We start from the raw sequence: 18,582 nt of genomic DNA on the forward strand, positions 1-18,582 counted from the left end.
CCCCTAGCCGCCCTGGCACCCTCTGCCTCACAGGGCACTCCTGTGATTCCACCTCGTCCCCTAGCCGCCCTGGCACCCTCTGCCTCACAGGGCACGCCTGTGATTCCACCTCGTCCCCGAGCCACCCTGGCACCCTCTGCTTCGCAGGGCACGCCTGTGATCCCATTGCTGACTTCTGTGCTCCTGGACAAGACGCAGTGGGAGACCCCTAGCCAGTTCAACCCAAACCACTTTCTGGACGCGAAGGGGCGCTTTATGAAGCGGGGGGCCTTCCTGCCATTCTCCACTGGTAACTTGCTAGCCTTCGGGGTGTGCCTACACCAGCTTCTGCTCAGCCCTCTCCCCTCCAGGAGCAGGCCAGGCATCTTCCATTGGTTTCTCTCGCAGGTCGCCGGGTCTGCGTCGGGAAGAGCCTGGCCAGGACAGAGCTCTTCCTGCTGTTTGCTGGCCTCCTTCAGCGGTACCGCCTACTGCCCCCACCCGGCCTCAGCCCTGCAGACCTGGACTTACGGCCTGCCCCAGCTTTCACCATGCGGCCTCCTGCCCAGACCTTGTGTGTGGTGCCGAGACCCTAGGGTGCACACATACTGGAAAACTACCAGAGCCTAGCCTACCTCTCTTCCGGGGTGCACTGCAGGGTTTGGGGGTGGTTGTAGCGTCCCTAGCAATGAATGACAGGAAGACAGCCCCGCGCCGTCCCTCCGGCCCACCGCAGCTTTCATGACCCCGTGTACAGTGGTGCCAGGCCAGGTACCTGTCTGTGGAGGTTGGAAGCTGGCCTTTCACCTGGCATCATGGGGCAGAGGGCATATCGGCCCAGTCCAGCAACCCTACCCTGTCCTGATATGGTGCTTTTAGGAGCCCTAACTCACCTTCCAGGCTCTTACACCCCGGACGCTACAGACACTTCTCTATCCTGGTCCCCAAGGCAGCCAAATCCTCGAGTAGAGACTACACTCCAATCCCTTCATTGTTCTCCACCCCACCCCCCATCTTTGGCTATACCCAGGCTTCCCACCAGGTCACAGGGGTCCCCCATACCCGAAAGCCTGGTCTATAGCCCTTCCACGGCCCCCCAGTATACCCCATCTCCCTACCCAGGCAGATTCTGCCCACAGTTCGGGATGCTCCACCTTTGACTGGCACCAAGGGGACCCAGGGACTACCTGAGCTTGACCACAGGCGATATTTTTGTTCCTTTCTTTTGGTGTGACAACTGGCATTCCACCACGTGGCCAACTGGAACAAGAATGGCTGGAGGGGAAGAGCTTCGTCCAGCTGATGTCCCGGGAACCTTTCCTTGGTTCCTGATGCCAGTTCTCACTGACAGCAAGGAACCTACGTTTCCTGTTTCGACGTGGCTATCAGGAGACCCTTAGCTATGGTCCTGCCCCTTCCACCCCACCCCACCCCCTCTTCCTGGTCTGTACCCCTTGTCTCTCTGTGAGCTTCCCAGGCTTTGAAGTGCTCGGGGTGATGAGCTTGCCAGCTCCTCCAGAAGCATTCCTGTGGCCACGGATAAAGCCAGTTAGCACAGGGCTTCCCCAAGTGGGGAAGGGCAGGGCTAGATGCCACCACGAGTGGCAAGAGCCAGCTGGAGTGCATGGGAGACCCAGGTCATACAATACCTGGGCCCCTTCTGGCACCAAGAGCCTGGTGGTCAGTGGTGACAGGTCGGTGTTGACTAGAGAGACGTGAGTAAGTCCCCCTTGGGCTCTGGTGCTGTACTGTGCTCGTGCTAGCCCCAGCCAGTGCTTTCAAGTGACTAAACATGAAGTGACAAGTGTCTAAAGGACATAGGACAAGGTTGGGGACAGGGTTTTGTAGCCAGACTGTCTGAGACCCCAAGACCCAGGAAGAGGTTCATGCTTTAGCTGCCTGTCTCTCCACATTAATGCAGTACTTGGCTACAATGCCCAAGAGCTAGGGACCCGAGACAAGCCGATCCCGTTTGTTTTTTGAAACAGGGTTTTTCTGTGTAGCACTGGCTGTCCTAGAACTCACTCTGTGGACCAGGCTGTCCCTGAACTCAAGAGTTCTGCTTGCCTCTGCCTCCTGAGTGCTGGGACTAAAGGTGTGCGCCACTGTTGCCAATCTCATCACTTTTACTAGACCTGGGGACACCTCAGCTCTGCTCCACTCAAGTGAGCTGGCAGGTTAGAAGTCTGGAGGCTGCCCCAGTGTGTCCTCTCTCCTGCCATGTGGCAACTTGTTCCAGGCAGGAAGGCAGAGGACAGACAACATGCTTAAGGTTTGGGAGTGTGGGGACTGCCCTCTAGTGGCAGTTGGATCTGCTCATGAAGGAACTATGGCTGCTCTCACAGGCTCAGGATGCTATGAACACCTGAGCCTCCAGGCAGCCGAGGGCACCTGGCTTTAGCCCAGCTGGCCCGGGATGCCCACCTCCTCCCTGTGACGCATGTCCTGATCACGTGGAGCTGCGAATGGGAGGTGGACTGTGTCCTCTGTCCTTGGATCAGCTGTCATCACCTGAACAAGACCCTGGAGAGACCCGGCCTGTTAACATTCCTGTAGGAAAGGGACAGGTGGGCGGGATGACTGCCTGACCAATCAGAGATCCCAGTCACTGTCCCCCTGCCTCTTCCTGTGGGTTGCAACCCTGCTTGGGCACGAAATGTTTGGCAAGTCAGATGAATCTATGTAATTATCAAAAATTAGAAGTAAAATGTGTACCTGGTGGTGGTAGGGCACGCCTTTAATCCCAGCACTCAGGTGACAGAGGCAGGTGGATCTCTGTGAGTTTAAGGCCAATCTGGTCTACAGATCGAGTTCCAGAATAGCCAGGGTCACACACAGAAACCTTGCCTAGAAAAAACCAAAGCCAACCAACCAGGCAAGCAAAAGCAACTGGATAAGGCATCCTCACGGGCACCACGGGCACCGCACATGCCCTTGTGTACGTAAGCTGTACCCTGGCTCTGGGCCACATGTTATCAGTCTCAGGTCACAGGTCTCTCTGTGTGACCCTAGCCATGGTGGAACTCACTCTGTAGACCAGGCTGACCTTGAACTCAGAGACTGGCCTGCTTCTGTCTCTTAAGCGCTGGGAATAAAGAATCTTGTGGCTTTAAAAATCAAAGGTTTCTGTTCTTAAAACAGTTTATGGAGAACTAGCTCTGTGTTTTCTGCTGCCCGCCCTCAGCTTGTGAGCAACCAAGCTGCGCTATCTGTGGCCTGCGCAGCATTAGACAGGCAAACAGTCAGGAAGACGCAAACTTGCCTTTATCTTTAATACATGGAAAATTATTTGTAGTCAGACTCGTTTTAAAATAAATTTCTTGGGATATATTTATCTGTAAACCTCTTTTATATATCTCTCTACCTGGGTGTATAAAAGTGACTCTGGTGCAAAGGGGCTGTGAGGGAGGAGTTCAAGAAGCAGAAGGCGGACACTCCATGGCTCCCATCTGCAGGCCCTAATGACCCCACTGCTCACCGAGCTAGACTTGCACCAAGTCCTCTCTAGCCTGTCAGCACCCTCCCTACGTGGCATCTATGGACGATTCTTTATGGTCTGAAGGAAAAGTCACTCAGTGGGAGTGGGGCATGTGTTCTGATGGTGACATGGGTCCAGATACAAATGCTTAGTCCTTTTGTTTCCAACACGCTGGCTGAGAAGTGCAATGACAAGGAACGGGGCCGGGCTGCTGAGACTAGGAACGGCATGGGGTTGTTGAAATGAGTAGGGATCATGGAGCAGCAGCTTCTAGCAGCTCCTGGGCAGCCACACTGGCCCAGGGTCAATACAGGCTCTCCCTACAGACCAGTGAGTTGTATCCAGGCTGCACTGCAATGGCCCTCAGACTGAATATGTAGGAGCCCCCTACCACACCTACACACACCAACCCACCCACACCCACACCCNCCCACCCACCCACACACACCCACCCACCCACTCACACCCACACACACCCCCCCACACACACACGCACACCAGGGAATCCCAGAGGATGGGGAAAGCCAGCTTGGGCCGGTCTCTAAGATATTCTTGGTAGAAAAAGTAGACCCTGATTACAGTCACTTTAGGGCCCCTCGAGTGGGAGTGGCCCTTCGGAGCTGTTTCAGGGAGACCATAACTCCCAAGGCACCAGAAACTGTTACAGCTTATAGGGAGGGGATGAAGGGTTCTTCTCAGGACTCCAGCCAGGTGACCTGCTGGGGACCCGTGTGCTCCCACAGCTCTAGGAGGAGGTAGCCAGTGAGTCCTCGGGGCCCACTAGGAGAGCAGCTGCAGCACCTGGCGGAGGCGCTGCACCTTCCCCGGAGACCCGCCGCTGGCCTCGGGCTCAGCCTCATCGAGCTTCTGCATCAGGGCCTCTGCCTTCTGGACTGTGAGCTCCCGGGCACTGCCCCGCAGCCCCTCCAGGTAGTCCAGCAGGGTAGAAAAGTGCTCATCAGGAACCTGGAGGGAAGAGGACAGAGTCGAGGGCCAAGGTAGGGACCCTGAGCAGCGGGCAGGCAGTGAGAGACACATTTCTCTTTCTGCTTGCCTGGGGGGGGGGGGAACCAAGCTATGTTGTCTTCATGATGGGGGTCTCCCAGTCCACCCTGTTGCTACTCTGTCAGGACAATGGTGGAAAAGGGGCCAGTATGCTGGCTTGATTCTCCTGTACCTCAGACATTCCCTATCTCAATTAAAAAAAAAATGTTTTTCAGACATTGTCTCTAGTCCAGGCTGGCCTTGAACTTGCCTAATTAGCACGAGGTCTTGGCTTCCATTCCTAGTACTGCATACACTGGTGGGGTGGTTGTACCTGTGAGCCCAGCACTGATGTGGGACAGACAGAAGGGTGAGGAGTTTGGGGACATTAGGGACTTTGCTTAGTTGTCCATGTGCTGTGCATGGACCTGGACACCCAAGTGCCCACTGTCCATTCAGGGCTCTGGCTAGGTGCCCACTTGCCATGCAGGGACCCTGTGACCTGAATGTCCCACGGACCCCCAGTCCCCCTGGCCCATCCATATGCACAGACCTTGTCCTCGTCGTACATGTGCAGCAGGAGCCACGTCTGTCTCGTCTTCTGGAACCGCCAGCTCTCCTGCTTCTGAGCCCACCTGGGAGCAGAGACAGGTATCTCAGGATAGAGAGGAGAATCCCCGGGGCTCTGCGCCACACTGCCTGAAAGCATGTGCTGGCCGCGTCTGGCTTAGGGGATGTGCCCTCGGCTCAGCCACTAAGAGTCCTCAGTCCTCAGTCCATCTACAGCGCCTGCATTAGGGATCCAGGGTCACCTTCCATCCCTACAACTCTTCCATTCTACAACATTCAAGGCAGCATTCTACATGTATTGAATTCATTCATTCTTTTTTTGTGACAGTCTTATTTAGCCAAGCTGGCCTCAAATTCACTATGTAGCCAGGCTGATGCCCCCTGCCTCAGCCTCTTAAGTGCTGGGACTAAAGGTGTGCGCCCCCCCCCCCCCAGCTGAGGCAGGGTCTCTTAATCAAACCCAGACCTTGCCAATATGGCTGGTCTCCTTAGTCAGTTTGGACTGAGAACTCCCTATCTCTGCTTGCTTGCTTGCTTGCTTGCTTGCTTTCTTTCTTTCTTTCTTTCTTTCTTTCTTTCTTTCTTTCTTTCTTTCTTTCTTTCTTTTAATCTCTGCTTTCTGAAGATGGAATTGCAGGGAGGACCCCACACTCTTCCACAAATTCTGGGGATCCACACTCTGACCCCCCAACTTCTGTGCCAGTCTCGGCTCATTAATTCTTCCCTGATGTTTCTGCTGAGGCCACTGAGGGTCTGAAGTATGCCATCATTAGTTGGAATTTCCTTGCAGGCCACTGAATGACTGGGCACGACACACACACACACACACACACACACACACACACACACACACACCAGGTCTAGGCACCAGGAGGGAAAGACTGAGACTAGTACCCAGCCTTGCAGCTCAGGCCCTCACTCTGGCTCTCACCGCCACTACTGCACGAGGCTCACAGGCCACCCACCGAAGCCACAGTTCTCACCCCACCTCAAGGTTAAGCTGAACTCTCCACCTAACACCAAGTCCAAGGAGGGTCTCCTGTTGTGTGAGGACCCCAAGGACAGTCAAGGGCTGCATTTTCTGTGTCCTGTTTCCAGGTCCCTACACCACACATCCTTCCATTGCTCTCACACATCCCAAGTCCCTGAGAGTGACTTCTCCAGGGCAGGGGATGCAGAGGCAGGACAACAGGCTGGGAAGGTCAGCTAGAGGTTATACATGGACCAGCACACTCAGGCCACACCTCAAGTACCTGAAATGGCAGGGCAGGGCTAGTCTGAGCCCAGTGGGTTTCAGAGTGGGAAGGAAGTGGCCATCTGACAGATACCCTCAGGTCTCCCCAAGTTCTCAGCCACGCCAGTGAAGAGTGAGGCTGTGCCATCCCCTCTCTGGATACAATGGTAGAGAATCCAGAAGAACGGAGCTCAAGCACACTTAGGGCCTGAGATGAAGTGCAAGGCTTCAAGTGCCATCCGGGCCTGGGCTACAGCCCTGACAGAGACACTACCCGGCCTACAATGAAGGAGCTGGCTGCACCGCACTGTGCTAAGGCCCACTGGCCCCTGCGGCCTTCCGGAGCATCTGGGACTGAGACTTGCTCTGCCTTAGGAGCCTGTGGGTGGGAATCTCCACGTCCCCTCCTGGACCTTTGCCTACTTTAAATGATCCTTATGAGCCACAGGCACCAGACAGCAGGACCAGGAGGAACACTGGGTCTAACAGAAGGCCACTCTCTAGCTCATCCAGTCGCAAGGAATTCTGCTACAGTCCCAGCCTTGGGGTGAAGGATAGCCCTCTGTCTGCCTTTACAGCTCCCGCCAAACCACCTTTCCACAGAGTTGCATCTAGGACCCTTGATCTGCCTACAAGCTGACCTGACTGGGAGACAGGTTGCTCTCTCCACTGTGGCCTCTGCCTCCTGCATGGAGGGTGCCAAGCCTGAGCGCTCTCTAGAGATATGCCTGTTCATATGTACATGCACACAGAATTAAAAATAAGGTTGCCTGGTATGATGGCACACATCTTTAATCCCAGGACTTGGGAAACAGAGGCAGGCAGATTTCTGAGTTTGAGGCCAGCCTGGTCTACAGAGCGAGTTCCAGGACAGCCAGGGCTACAGAAAAACCCTGTCTCATAAAACCAATAAGTAGGGCTGGAGAGATGGCTGAGCGGTTAAGAACGGTGACTGTTCTTCCGAGGGTCCTGAGTTCAAATCCCAGCAACCACATGGTGGCTCAAAACTATCCTTAATGAGATCTGACACCCTCTTCTGGAGTGTCTGAAGACAGCTACAGTGCACTTACATATAATAAATAAATTAAAAATCTTAAAAAAAAAAGCAATAAGTAAAATAAAATCTTAAAAACCTTTTTTTTCTTTTTTTTTGCTTTAAATATTTTTAGTTATTCTTAACTGTACATGCAGGAACCTGCTGAGGCCAGAAGAGGGCATCAGATCCCATGGAACTGGAGTTACAGACAGCTGTGAGCTGCCATGTGGTTGCTGGGAATTGAACCCAGATCCTCTGGGAGAACAGCCAATGTTCTTAACCATTGAGTCATCTCTCCAGCTCCAAAAGAAATCTTAAAAACAAATCACTTAGGAAGAGCCCCAGTTGAAGGTTTGTCACAGTCTGCAGTCTCCTGTGGCTCAGGGCTGGGTCATCATGCCACCTAGAATGCCTGTCTTCAGCGCTCAGTCACGAGTGGGGTGCGTCTGGACACAGATTTGCCACAGGACACTTCCACAGGGTAAAGAGAAGAGGGCATGTGCCTGAGGGCAGTTCTGTGGATACAGAGCTGGGCAGGCAGGGGCCTCCCCAGTACCTGGGCTGGATCACCCTCACCCCCACTACCCAGCACCACGGCAGTGGCAGGATGTTCTGGATTCAGCACAACAACAGTGCTTACCCTTGGAGGTACTCCAGGGCCAGGGCGGCAGCCGAGGGCTTGGCTGGCAGCGTCTGAACCTTGGCAGTCTGTGCAGCAGCGATGCCCGCCTCCCTCAGCCGCTTCTTCTCTTCCTTCTTCCGTTCCTTCTTCAGTTTCCTTTCTAAGACTCTCCTCTCCTCTGGGGACAACTCAGGGCTGGCCTCCTGTGCCTGAAAGACAAGGACAGGCTGTCAAGCTGGGCGTGGGTATGGCTCTAAGACAAAACGCTGCCCACCCATCCTTCTATCACAGCTCAGGTGCTGATCCACCTGACAGGTTTCAAGTGGACTGACCACAGTCCCATTCCTTCCTGGCTTCCTGAGCCTCATGCAGTACCCAGAGCGGCCATTAGAGGGCAGCAGTCCCATGGACATCTTGGCTGTTCTGTTCTTGGCTGTTGGCTCCAGCCAGTTCTGAAGACCCAGGTGGGGGCTGACACGGTCTCCATTGCTAAGGACACCTCTCAGTGAAGACCCCGCAGAGTGGGACCTCGGTTACGGTGGGGCTCTGGCCTCGTGAAGCACCACTGCTGGAGGCCTCTTGCCCAGGAAGCTCATGCCCGCCCTCTCCCTCCCTCGCGGAGGAGCAAAGTGGAGGACAGCACCACGGAGGGAGGAGGCGTTCGGCAGGGCCAGCGCGGTCAGCCCACTTGGTCTTTCCTGGAAAAAGCAGAACCGTGTTGATTCCGATGTAGCTGGAAACCCGGAAAGGGTGTGGGGACACGGAGAGGAACCCAGGCACGCCACCCAGCCTTTCCAGGAAGGGCGAGCTCCCCCATCCCAGGTTCCCATTAGTTCCAGCCCCAGGGCAGAGTAACAAGATACAGCAAACAGAAGAGCTCCCTCCTCCCCGGGAAGCCTTACCCCACAGTTCAGTCACCTGACACCCATGTCTGCTCCGATGCGAGCAGTCCCTCCTCAGTCCACAGAGGAGCTGGCCAACGGGGGCTCTAGAGGCTACAGTCGGACACCCTCCTCCGCACAGTAGTCTCCTCCTGGGGCCCAAGACAAATGCTTGCTTCCCTCCCCCACAGTCACCCTGTATTCCCTCAGCTGGAGAGGTCCCAATCTGAGGAGGCATTCTGGGCAGGGTGCCTGAGGGACCTCTGGGGACAAGGAAAGGAGTCTGGGGGGTTAACTTAAGCCCAGGGATAGAAGGGGAGTCTGGTTGCCCTGGCTACCAGCTCTGACTAGCTCTGGCCAAGTTCCAGAGGCTGTGTGGCTGAGTGTTTGTATAAACTGCAGCAATGGGGGGGGGGGGCAAACAGCCACCTCACCCCACCCCACCCCCACCCTCGGGGCTGGCAGGACCACCTCTGACCCCACAGCCACGTGGGGGGGGGCACAACGCCACCAGGGCCAAGGCCCATCAAGGGAGAAGACAGGGCAGTGGGGTAGTGAGATGACGATCTGGGGAGGGGGCACAGTCATGGAATTCAGTCTGTGTTGAGGCCACTCTCTGGGGCAACAAAGACTGCAGGAACCCGACTGTGTGTGTGTGTGTGTGTGTGTGTGTGTGTGTGTGTGTGTGTGCGCGCGCGCGCGTGAGTGTGAGAGAGAGAGAAAGAGAGGGGGGGGGAGGCTGACTGAGTGCAGGAGGCTCTGGTCAGGTCAGTAGGCAGTCCCTCAGGAGGGGAACAGAGTCCCTGCCCCTGCCTGGGAATAAGCCACAGGGCAGACTCTTGTTATGCAACTTCCTCCATCTTCAGAAACTACAAGAACAGATTCCCACTTCTGCTAAATGGGCTCCGATTTCTCTCTTCAGAGACCGGGCCATGCTGTCTCTGGCACTGGGTTTGACCTCTTGGAGGATCCACCAAGTCTTTGCCTGCTTGCTCATGATGTCAGCAACTCTTTTAATCCAGCAGCGGCTCTCAACCTGTGGGTTACAACCTCCCAAAACCAACGGGATCACCCCCCACCCCCGCTATTCACATTACAGTTCATGATAGAAACAAAACTACAGTTAGGAAGTATTAATGAAAGTAATTTTCTGGTGGTGGGGTCAGCACAACATGAGGAACTGTATCAAAGGATTGCAGCGTCAGGGAGGAAGGCTGAAAACCACTGCTCTACAGCAATCCATCCAAGGGTTTCCCGAAATGCCTCCTGCCCTAAAACCTAACCCTGCCTCTCCACTGGATCTCTGAGGGAGATCATGCTGGCCCCTGTGGAGACTGTAGAGGGAGGGCTCTATCTGCAGCCTCTGAAGGAGCCACATCTCAGTGCCATCACTGTCTGTAGTTTGGGATTTGACGGAGAGGGAAAGGGCACACCCAAGTTAAGGCAATGGGAGCTGGGCTTGTGTCTCAGTTGGTACAACGTTTGCCTAGCATGCAGACGCTGGGCTCTAGCCCCGGCCTTGCGTGACTCAGGCAAGGTGGAACACCTGCCTATCCTAGTACACTGTATTGGCGGTGGGATTCCAAACAAGCACCGCCACAGTCAGCTTCCAGGGTGCTCTCATGGGATCTGACTCGGGCAAGCACTGGACTGACAGCCACCTCTCCACCTCCTGTTTCTTTTTGTTGTTGTTATTTTTAAAAAAGATTTACTTATGTGCATAGGTGTTCTGCCTGCATATATGTACACGCGTGTGTGTGCGCCTGGTACCCTCTGATGTCAGAAGTGGGTGTCAGGCCCCCTGAAACTCGAGTTACTGGAGAAGGGGAGGGTTGTGATCACGTGGGCACTGGATGTTGAAACTGGATCCTCTGGAAGAGGGACAAGTGCTCTAAACTGAGACACCATCTCCCCAGCCTCTGGTTTTCAAAGTGGAACTACGTATGTGGCCCAGGCTGGCACTTCTGCCTCTGTAACCTCTGGAGTCCCGGGGTTAGAGCTGCCATACCCAGCTTTCCCCCCTCTTTTTTAAAAGAGAGGGGCTCATGTAGCTCACGCCCACCTTAAGCTCACCATACGGTGTGGCACACACATGCTGGGTGGAAATGGCTCGGTGGGTTAGAGCACTTGTCGCTCTTACAGAGGACCTGGGTTTGGTTCTCAGCGCCCACACGGTGGCTCTCAATCATTTGCAATTATAGCTCCAGAGGATCCAAAGTCCTCTTCTGAACTCTGGGTACATATGTCATGCTCATACACACATGCATATACAACATGCACACATATAAAGGTTAAGTAATTACTCTTTAAAAACCACAGTGTTGTCGTATTAAGAACAGTAGCTGGGGCCTCAGACTTCTCAGGCAGCGTCTCTGCTGAACAATTTCTTTTGAAATCGCCGTTCATGGTTTACTCTGATCCAGGGCTGGTGGAGCAGGCAGCCTCTGTCCCACACTGGCAGGCAAGGCTGGGTGGCTCTGGAGACAGAAGAAACCGGGGCCATCCCCCAACCGCCTTGGGAGCTAAATTCAAGACTGCCTGGTCTCACACCAGGTGGCCAGGTCTGTCTTTTCAGGGAAATGGCTGTTGTCACTCTCCAGGTCCCTACTATACCCTGGAGGTGAGAACAACAGTGTCCATGACAGGGCACAGTTCTAGCCCAAGAGTAGTGTCCTCACTGTCCCCAAGACTCAAGGGCTCAGAACTTTTGGAGTCCAGCACAGGTCCCAAGCACATGACTTTCTCTTCTCTTTTCTCTTCTCTTCTCTTCTCTTCTCTTCTCTTCTCTTCTCTTCTCTTCTCTTCTCTTCTCTTCTCCTCTCCCCTCCCCTTCCCCCCCTCTTTCTTTCTTCTTTTTCTTTTTTTGGTTTTTCGAGACAGAAACGGTTTCTCTATAGCCCTGGCTGTCCTGGAACTCACTCTGTAGACCAGGCTGGCCTCGACTCAGAAATCCACCTGCCTCTGCCTCCCGAGTGCTGGGATTAAAGGCGTGCGCCACCACGCCCGGCCTACATATGACTTTCCACAGCTGAGATATCCCAGTGTTCTGAACAGCATGATGGGTATGCGAGTGTGTGTGTGTGTGTGTGTGTGTGTGTGTGTGTGTGTGTGCGTGCGTGCGAGTGTGTGAGTCTGTGTGTGTAGCATGATGGGTATATGTATGTGTGTGTATGTGTGTGTGCATGCGTGTATGTGAGTGTATGTGTGCATGTGTGCGAGTGTGTGAGTCTGTGTGTAGCATGATGGGTGTATGTATGTGTGTGTGCATGTGCATGTGTGTAGCGTGATGGGTGTGTGTATGTGTGTGTGCATGTGTGTGCGTGTGCATGTGTCGCATGATGGGTGTGTATGTGTGTATGCATGCATGTATGTATGTGCATGTGTGTGTGTGTGCGTGCACGTGCGTGCGAGTGTGTGAGTCTGTGTGTAGCATGATGGGTATATGTATGTGTGTGTACGTGTGTATGCATGCGTATATGTGAGTGTATGTGTGCATGTGTGCGAGTGTGTGAGTCTGTGTGTAGCATGATGGGTGTATGTATGTGTGTGTGCATGTGTGTGCGTGTGCATGTGTGTAGCATGATGAGTGTGTATGTGTGTATGTATGCATGTATGTATGTATGTATGTGTGTGTGTGAGTCTGTGTGTAGCATGATGGGTGTATGTATGTGTGTAGCATGACGGGTGTGTATGTGTGTATGCATGCATGTATGTATGTATGTGCGTGTGCGTGTGTGTAGCTTAGCCGGCAAGCTGACCCAGAATTAGAAAGCCCAGTGTAGCATCCCCTCGGGGCAATCTTGCCTCAGGCTCCCTGAGCTCTGGATGTCGAGAAGAGTCCTGGCCAGCCATTCTGAGCCACACTGGTAACGGGCGTCTGGCCTGCCTGTGCCTGTTGCCAGGTGAGGCAGCTTATCTCTGCCATCTGTAAGCAGGGCATCCTGGGGAGTTGGTGTTTTCTGCCAACTCAAAGACTACGGTGGCACTTTCTCCCCTGCCCTCACCAGGCGGTGTGTAAACCCAGGACCAGCCTTGAACCAGGGCAACTGCGTGGGCTTGCTTCTCCCGTTTGTTCCCAGGTTTAATCAGGAAGCCCTGGCTGAACCTTATAGTTTTTGAAGCCTCAGACGCTGAGGAGACACACAAAGGTGGGTGCTGCAGCAAACTCCAGCTTCAGGCACCCCACCACTGCTCCTCCCTTGGGCCCCATGGGGGTCAAAAGAGGCCTTCTGTGTGGGAGGAAGGGTAAGGGCCCACTGTCCTTCCCGGATGATGTTCACAGGGCAGAGATGGTCTCCCTCTCTGCACAGCTAAGGAGCTGCTGGCCCTGGCCGGGGTGTCACCTGTGCTGGGGCCAGTGTGACTGGGGTATATTCTTCTAATAGGGATTTGTGCTGTCCTGGGGAGGCAGTCAACGCCCAGAGTTTTTGAGCATCCAGTAGGCTCAAAACCATCTTGTCTGACATCTTGATCAAACATTTTTGGATTATGGAGGTGGTTGGTGAATATGTCCGAGGGTTGAGAGTCCAAGGCTATCTTGAGTTTAGCTAGTCTGTCTCAAAAAATAAACAAAAGCACTCGGGAGGCAGAGGCAGGTGGATTTCTGAGTTCAAGGCCAGCCTGGTCTACGAAGTTGAGTTCCAGGACAGCCAGAGCTATACAGAGAAACCCTGTCTCGAAAAACCAATAAACAAACAAACAAACAAACACCCCTCAAAGGTTAGTTGTTGGCCTTGGCAGTAGAGGGCCTGGTAGCCAGTGCCAGACGCACAGCCCTGTAGGGCCCTCTTTCTTGGGATGACTGAGTCAGCTGTGAGGATGAACACAGGTGAGGGTCGAAGGACCCTCTATTGTCCCCACCCCATCACATGACCAGAGCAGCTGCACTGGGGGCGCAGCTGAGTGGCAGGGAATCCAGTCATTTGACCCGCTTCACACAGGACAGAGTCCCAAGGGCACAGCAGATGGCCGACGGAGCCCGGCACCTGGCCTTCTGTCTATCACATACCCAGGTGGTGCCTCCAAGGCTGGGGCGTGGTCTCTGGTCCCTACCACCCCAATACTTGTTCCCCAGACACTGGGAATGGCCCACAAGTGACAGCGATGTTTGAGGGGAAAACCACGAAGCCTGCAGAGGCTGAAGGAGCTGGATGCCACGGCCAGTGGGCTCTGTTCCCACTCCCCAGTCCAGGGTCACCCCTCCTCCATTCAGTTGGATTCAGCCTGAGCCCAGGGCCCCACAGAGGTGTCCAACCTTGAGAGCCCATCCCAGTTCACAGACCTCAGCAGACTGCCCAGCTATGCACACACTCAGTAGCAGAATTTCCAGAAGACAAAACAAAAGCACAACAGAATAATGAAGACTGGGGAGGGAGTTTGCTTTAAACGAAGCTTTTTATTTGGAGGTAATTACTGAAACACTGTGGATGTAGGAAGTGACCCAGGGACACCAATTGCCAGGCCACAGGTGACTCGCAGTAGAATTAACCGGTGCAACAGAGGACACACCAGAGGGAGGGACCTGGAAGGCTCGCTTGCTCGCTCGCTCGCTCACTCACCCCCCCCCCTCAGCCCGACGGCTGCGCGGGGCCTGCGGGGCTGCAGAGGACGCCTAGGGGAGGGCAAAGTTGGCATCCCCCCCCCAGTGTCTGCTTAGATTAAGATGATTAAGACCCCAGTGGGGTCAGTGCCTTGTGTCACCGAACAGAGGAACCAAAGTCCCCTCCATTCTGTACCACGGAACAACCTGCAGATCTGTACAATAGAGTTCAAGAAGGTACTGCATGAACAGCTGCAGACTGTGAGCACCGGGTCTGCAGGCAAGGGTCCGTGGACACCGGCTCTGTCGCCGAGGCGCTCACAGGCAGGCATACGTGAGCTCCTGGAGGACAGGGACGGTGGCCACCCCGTCCAGCTCTGCACAGCTGTGCTCTTGCCACCTTGGTGCCAGCAAGGGTCACACCCACCTAGGGAGATGACTTTTCAAATGCACAAAATGTCACTTAAACCTCATGCTAAAAGAAGACAGAGATGGCAGATGCGGCAGGCTCTCTGCTTCCTCAATGACCTGAATGGCGGAAGTAAGCAGCAGATCTGAGGCTCTCCCTGAGACACAGGGGACACACGGATCCCCAGAGGTGATGCTGTCACTGCCACCAGGCCCAGGCTCTGTCCAGGCCACAGGTCCTTCTGCAGTCACGGCAGAAACACCCCGTGTCAAACACAGGCTAAAACCTAATCTTGACCTCAGGCTGCGTGTAAGACAGTTGGGACCCCAGAGACTACACTTCTCCAGACTTCAGCACGGACCGCGAGGCCTCTAGGCTGTGAGTCCCCGACTGTAGATAGGTTTCCTTGGCTCTCTGGCTCAGCTCACCTGACTCAGGCTGACCGGCCCCACCAACAAGGTTATAAAGGTCCCATGGGTTTTCTAGGTCTAACCTCTACCACTGCTATCTCACATGTCCCCCGTTGCAACGCGGGGACAGACAGACCCCAGGGGCTGCACAGGTGGGCAGGAGTGGAGATTTCCTTGACTAGGCCGAGGGGCTGGCTCCAGAAGATAAAACTTCTGTCCCTTTGCCTGCAGGTCCCAGGAACTGGTCTCAGTAGTTCTGGCTCAAGTTTAAGGGCGAAGCCCAACTCGTTCATCAGTGAAGCTCCTGGGCCAAGAGCAAGGGCAGAGTCAGCCCCTGCCACCCGAATCACGGGCGTGGGGGTGAGGCACACGACAAGCTCCCACCCAGGTCTACTCAGAAGTGGCGGAAAGCAGCCAACGAGCAGGGCAGAGGGCCCTGCAGCCAGGGAGATTGGGGGGTGGGGGGCTCTAATCACACACCTGCAGTAGGAGACCCTGAAGTGAAGGAGAGCGACTTGCATCTATAACAGAGCGTTCCCAGGCCAGGAAAAGCCTGCTGACACAAGAACCTGTGCACTGTGCGGAGCCTGCGCTGCATCCCTGAGCCACGTGAGACTCAGCCTCATTTCAGCGGCAGCCTGCCTCCTTCCCCCTAGCTGGAGGCCTTCTTTCTACCCAGGGCCAGGTACCCACATCTCCTTCTCTAGAGCTTCCCAGCGTGCCCACCACCCAGAGATGCTTGTTCCAGCCTGGTTTCCCTGTGCCCCACTCCCAATTCTATTTAAGTCTGCCAGTAAACAATGCTTTTGATTTTGGCTTCCTCTGGTAGAGCAGCTGTGTCCACACAACCAAAATTGCCTGGTGGATCCCCAAGGGACATTAAGCTCATGGAAGCTTTCTTGCTGTGGCCAAGGAAAGGCCATTTCTCCTGCTACAATAGGCCCAGCAACCACCCCGCAAGCAAGGTCAGGTGCTCACCTGGGAAAGTGGCTCCCTAGCAATCCAACACTGTGCATGTTTGTTTGTTTGTTTGTTTAAACAGCAGGAATGTGAAGACAGCTCTGAGCCAATGAGGGCAGAGATGACCAGAACAAACACTGGGGCACAAACAACACTCAAGGGATCGCTACAGTTGCTACTATTTTGTGCTGATCTTGCTATTATGATGCAAACCGGACTTCTAAAGCTTGAAGAGCCCTTTAAGCAAAATGCGGAGTCATCCAGGGTATGGGTACAAACAGTTGCAACTGGGCAGAAAATGGTGTCTCTCAGGAAAATAAAACAATTATGCACAGTCAAGACTATCCAGGCTTCCACATTAGCTGAGCAGCCTGTGATCCTATTTCTTCTGCTCCGGGCCAGTGATGCTGCAAGTGTCAACCTGCGAGCAGACTGCCAAGTTCTCACCTCCAGGCCCTAACTTTACCACCTTCCCCACAGACTTTCGGAGTTCCTGTTGAAAGGGCTGACCTGGGAGCAACTGAGAAGGCCTGCCACAAAGTCTGCCTCTTGAGAGGTGGAAAAAAAACCCAGGCTAGTGGCGCAGGCAAGAGTGAAATCAACATTACACAGGAACTTCATTAAGTGCCATTAAGTTTGTTGCTATGCCCCTCCCACTGTTCACAAGCATTTTTGCGTAAGTCGCGATTTCTGGGTCAGGGCTCTGCACACACCGCGGACACCCAGGAGGGTTCTCACGGTGGGCATGTTAATCTGGCAAGCGGTCTCAAAGCCTAAGACTCAAAGTCTAAGACTATGAGCGGGGCCCTGGCTGTGGGCTCAAGGGTGGGCGGGCAGGGAGCGGTACGATGGGACACCTGGACGACATCGCGTGGCTACAGGGCGAGGCCACCACCGATGCCTCGGGGCCACCTGGCGCCACTCGCGCCGGGCTGCGCACTGACCTCGCTCGTAGGCAGCCGGGAGTCGTTGGCGCGAACTGCTGGGACCCAGGACCCAGGACGCTTCAAAGCAGCGAGTCCCGGACTGGGGCGGAACCAGATCCAGCCGGCTGGATAGTGGATAGTGACGCAGGCGCGCCTGCGCCCTCAGCGTGTGGGTGTGGCCTCTGCTGGGGCACGTGCCCGCACCAAGGGGGTTGCTTGTATGTAGGGGGCGTGGGTGGCCACATCCTTGGATAACCAAGGCTGTGACTGGGGTGTGTGCTGTTGCCAATCCACCCTCCAACTTGCTGCGGACTTGTGTTCCATAGATCCTGAAGCGGAATTAGGAGAGGCCCTCAGCGGTTAGGAGCACTTACTGATCTTACAAAAGGCCGGTTGGATTCTGATGCATGCTTACTCTCTCTCTCTCTCTCTCTCTCTCTCTCTCTCTCTCTCTCTCTCTCTCTCTCTGAATGAATGCATGCATGAATGAATGAATGAATGAATGAGAGGGAAAAACCCAGCGATCCTTCTGCCTCAGTCTTCAGGTGCTGTCATTACTAGAATAAGACACCTTGCCAGGTGCCCACACAAGAAGGACAGTAGGAAATGACTTTCAGTTGGTAGTTAAGAACAAGAGAACAAGCTGCACTTCCACACTCTTGACCTTGGCTGTGAAGGGAATATGGAGATGCACCAAGGTGGACCTCGGGGCATGTGATGAACGTGCTCCCAAGGCCATGAGGCTGTGCTCCAAAGCACGGAGATGCCCTCCTACTGTAAAGGCTGCCAGGAAGCAGGGCTGACATATCTGGAGAGACGTGGGAAGAGCCTGTGGTTCAGGGCCGGCCACAGACAGCGCCGTGCTCCAGTGGGGATGCTGTGATAGTTGGGAGGAACCTCTGTGCTATTTTTCCAACCAGGAAGCCCATACCTATTTCAAAATACAGCGTTGAAAACAGCAAAGGTTTAAAAGGAGTCACTAGAACACCGTCTGTGTTTTGGCTATCTATCTTGGCTAGTTTTGGCTTTAGCTGTGGTTTTGGTCAGCTTGACACAAACAAGGGTCACTGAGGATGTGGAAGGAACAGCAATTTTGAAGTTGCTTCCATCAGATTGGCCAGTAGGCAAGTCTGTGAGCGCATTCTTTATTATTATTATTATTATTATTATTATTATTATTATTATTTGGTTTTTCAAGACAGTGTTTCTCTGTGTAGCCCTCGCTGTCCTGGAACTCACTCTGTAGACCAGGCTGGCCTTGAACTTAGAAATTGGCCTGCCTCTGCCTCCTGAGTGCTGGGATTAAAGGCGTGAGCCACCACACTGGGCTAAGCCTATACTTTTTTTTTTCTTTTTTTTTCTTTTTTTTTTGTTTTTTGTTTTTTGTTATCTAAGCCTATACTTTCTTATACACACATAATTTAAAAATAAACTTTTAAAGGACATAAGCGAGGAAAATTCATTAATGTGCTTCAAGAGTTTAAATTAGTTGTGGTGATGCATGCTTCTAACCTCAGATACTGAGGAGGCTGAAGATAGAGGATTCAGATTTGG

The 18,582-nt window shown here is 54.0% G+C and overlaps 2 protein-coding genes across 3 annotated transcripts in view; one reads left to right on the plus strand and one right to left on the minus strand.

The window, feature by feature from the left end:
* LOC110313223 (cytochrome P450 2W1) overlaps positions 1-575 on the plus strand; it is a 6,072-nt gene extending 5,497 nt beyond the window's left edge. The window contains exons 8-9 of the mRNA XM_021187247.1: positions 148-289; positions 388-575. Coding sequence (XP_021042906.1) covers positions 148-289; positions 388-575 — 330 coding nt within the window. The remainder of the gene's footprint in view (positions 1-147; positions 290-387) is intronic.
* Positions 576-3,944: 3,369 nt separating this feature from the next.
* C23H7orf50 (chromosome 23 C7orf50 homolog) overlaps positions 3,945-18,582 on the minus strand; it is a 101,720-nt gene continuing 87,082 nt past the window's right edge. The window contains exons 1-4 of one of the 2 annotated variants that reach the window (XM_029533560.1): positions 8,236-8,494; positions 7,922-8,112; positions 4,995-5,076; positions 3,945-4,423 (exon numbers count right to left, since the gene is read on the minus strand). In XM_029533560.1, the coding sequence (XP_029389420.1) occupies positions 4,238-4,423; positions 4,995-5,076; positions 7,922-8,112; positions 8,236-8,316 (540 nt within the window). In that variant the 5' untranslated portion in view covers positions 8,317-8,494 and the 3' untranslated portion in view covers positions 3,945-4,237. Of the gene's footprint in view, positions 4,424-4,994; positions 5,077-7,921; positions 8,113-8,235; positions 8,495-18,582 lie in introns of those variants that run through there. The other variant, XM_021186751.2, reaches the window with a different exon arrangement.

Source organism: Mus pahari, chromosome 23 (genome assembly GCF_900095145.1).
Source record: "Mus pahari chromosome 23, PAHARI_EIJ_v1.1, whole genome shotgun sequence".
Lineage (NCBI taxonomy): Eukaryota > Metazoa > Chordata > Mammalia > Rodentia > Muridae > Mus > Mus pahari.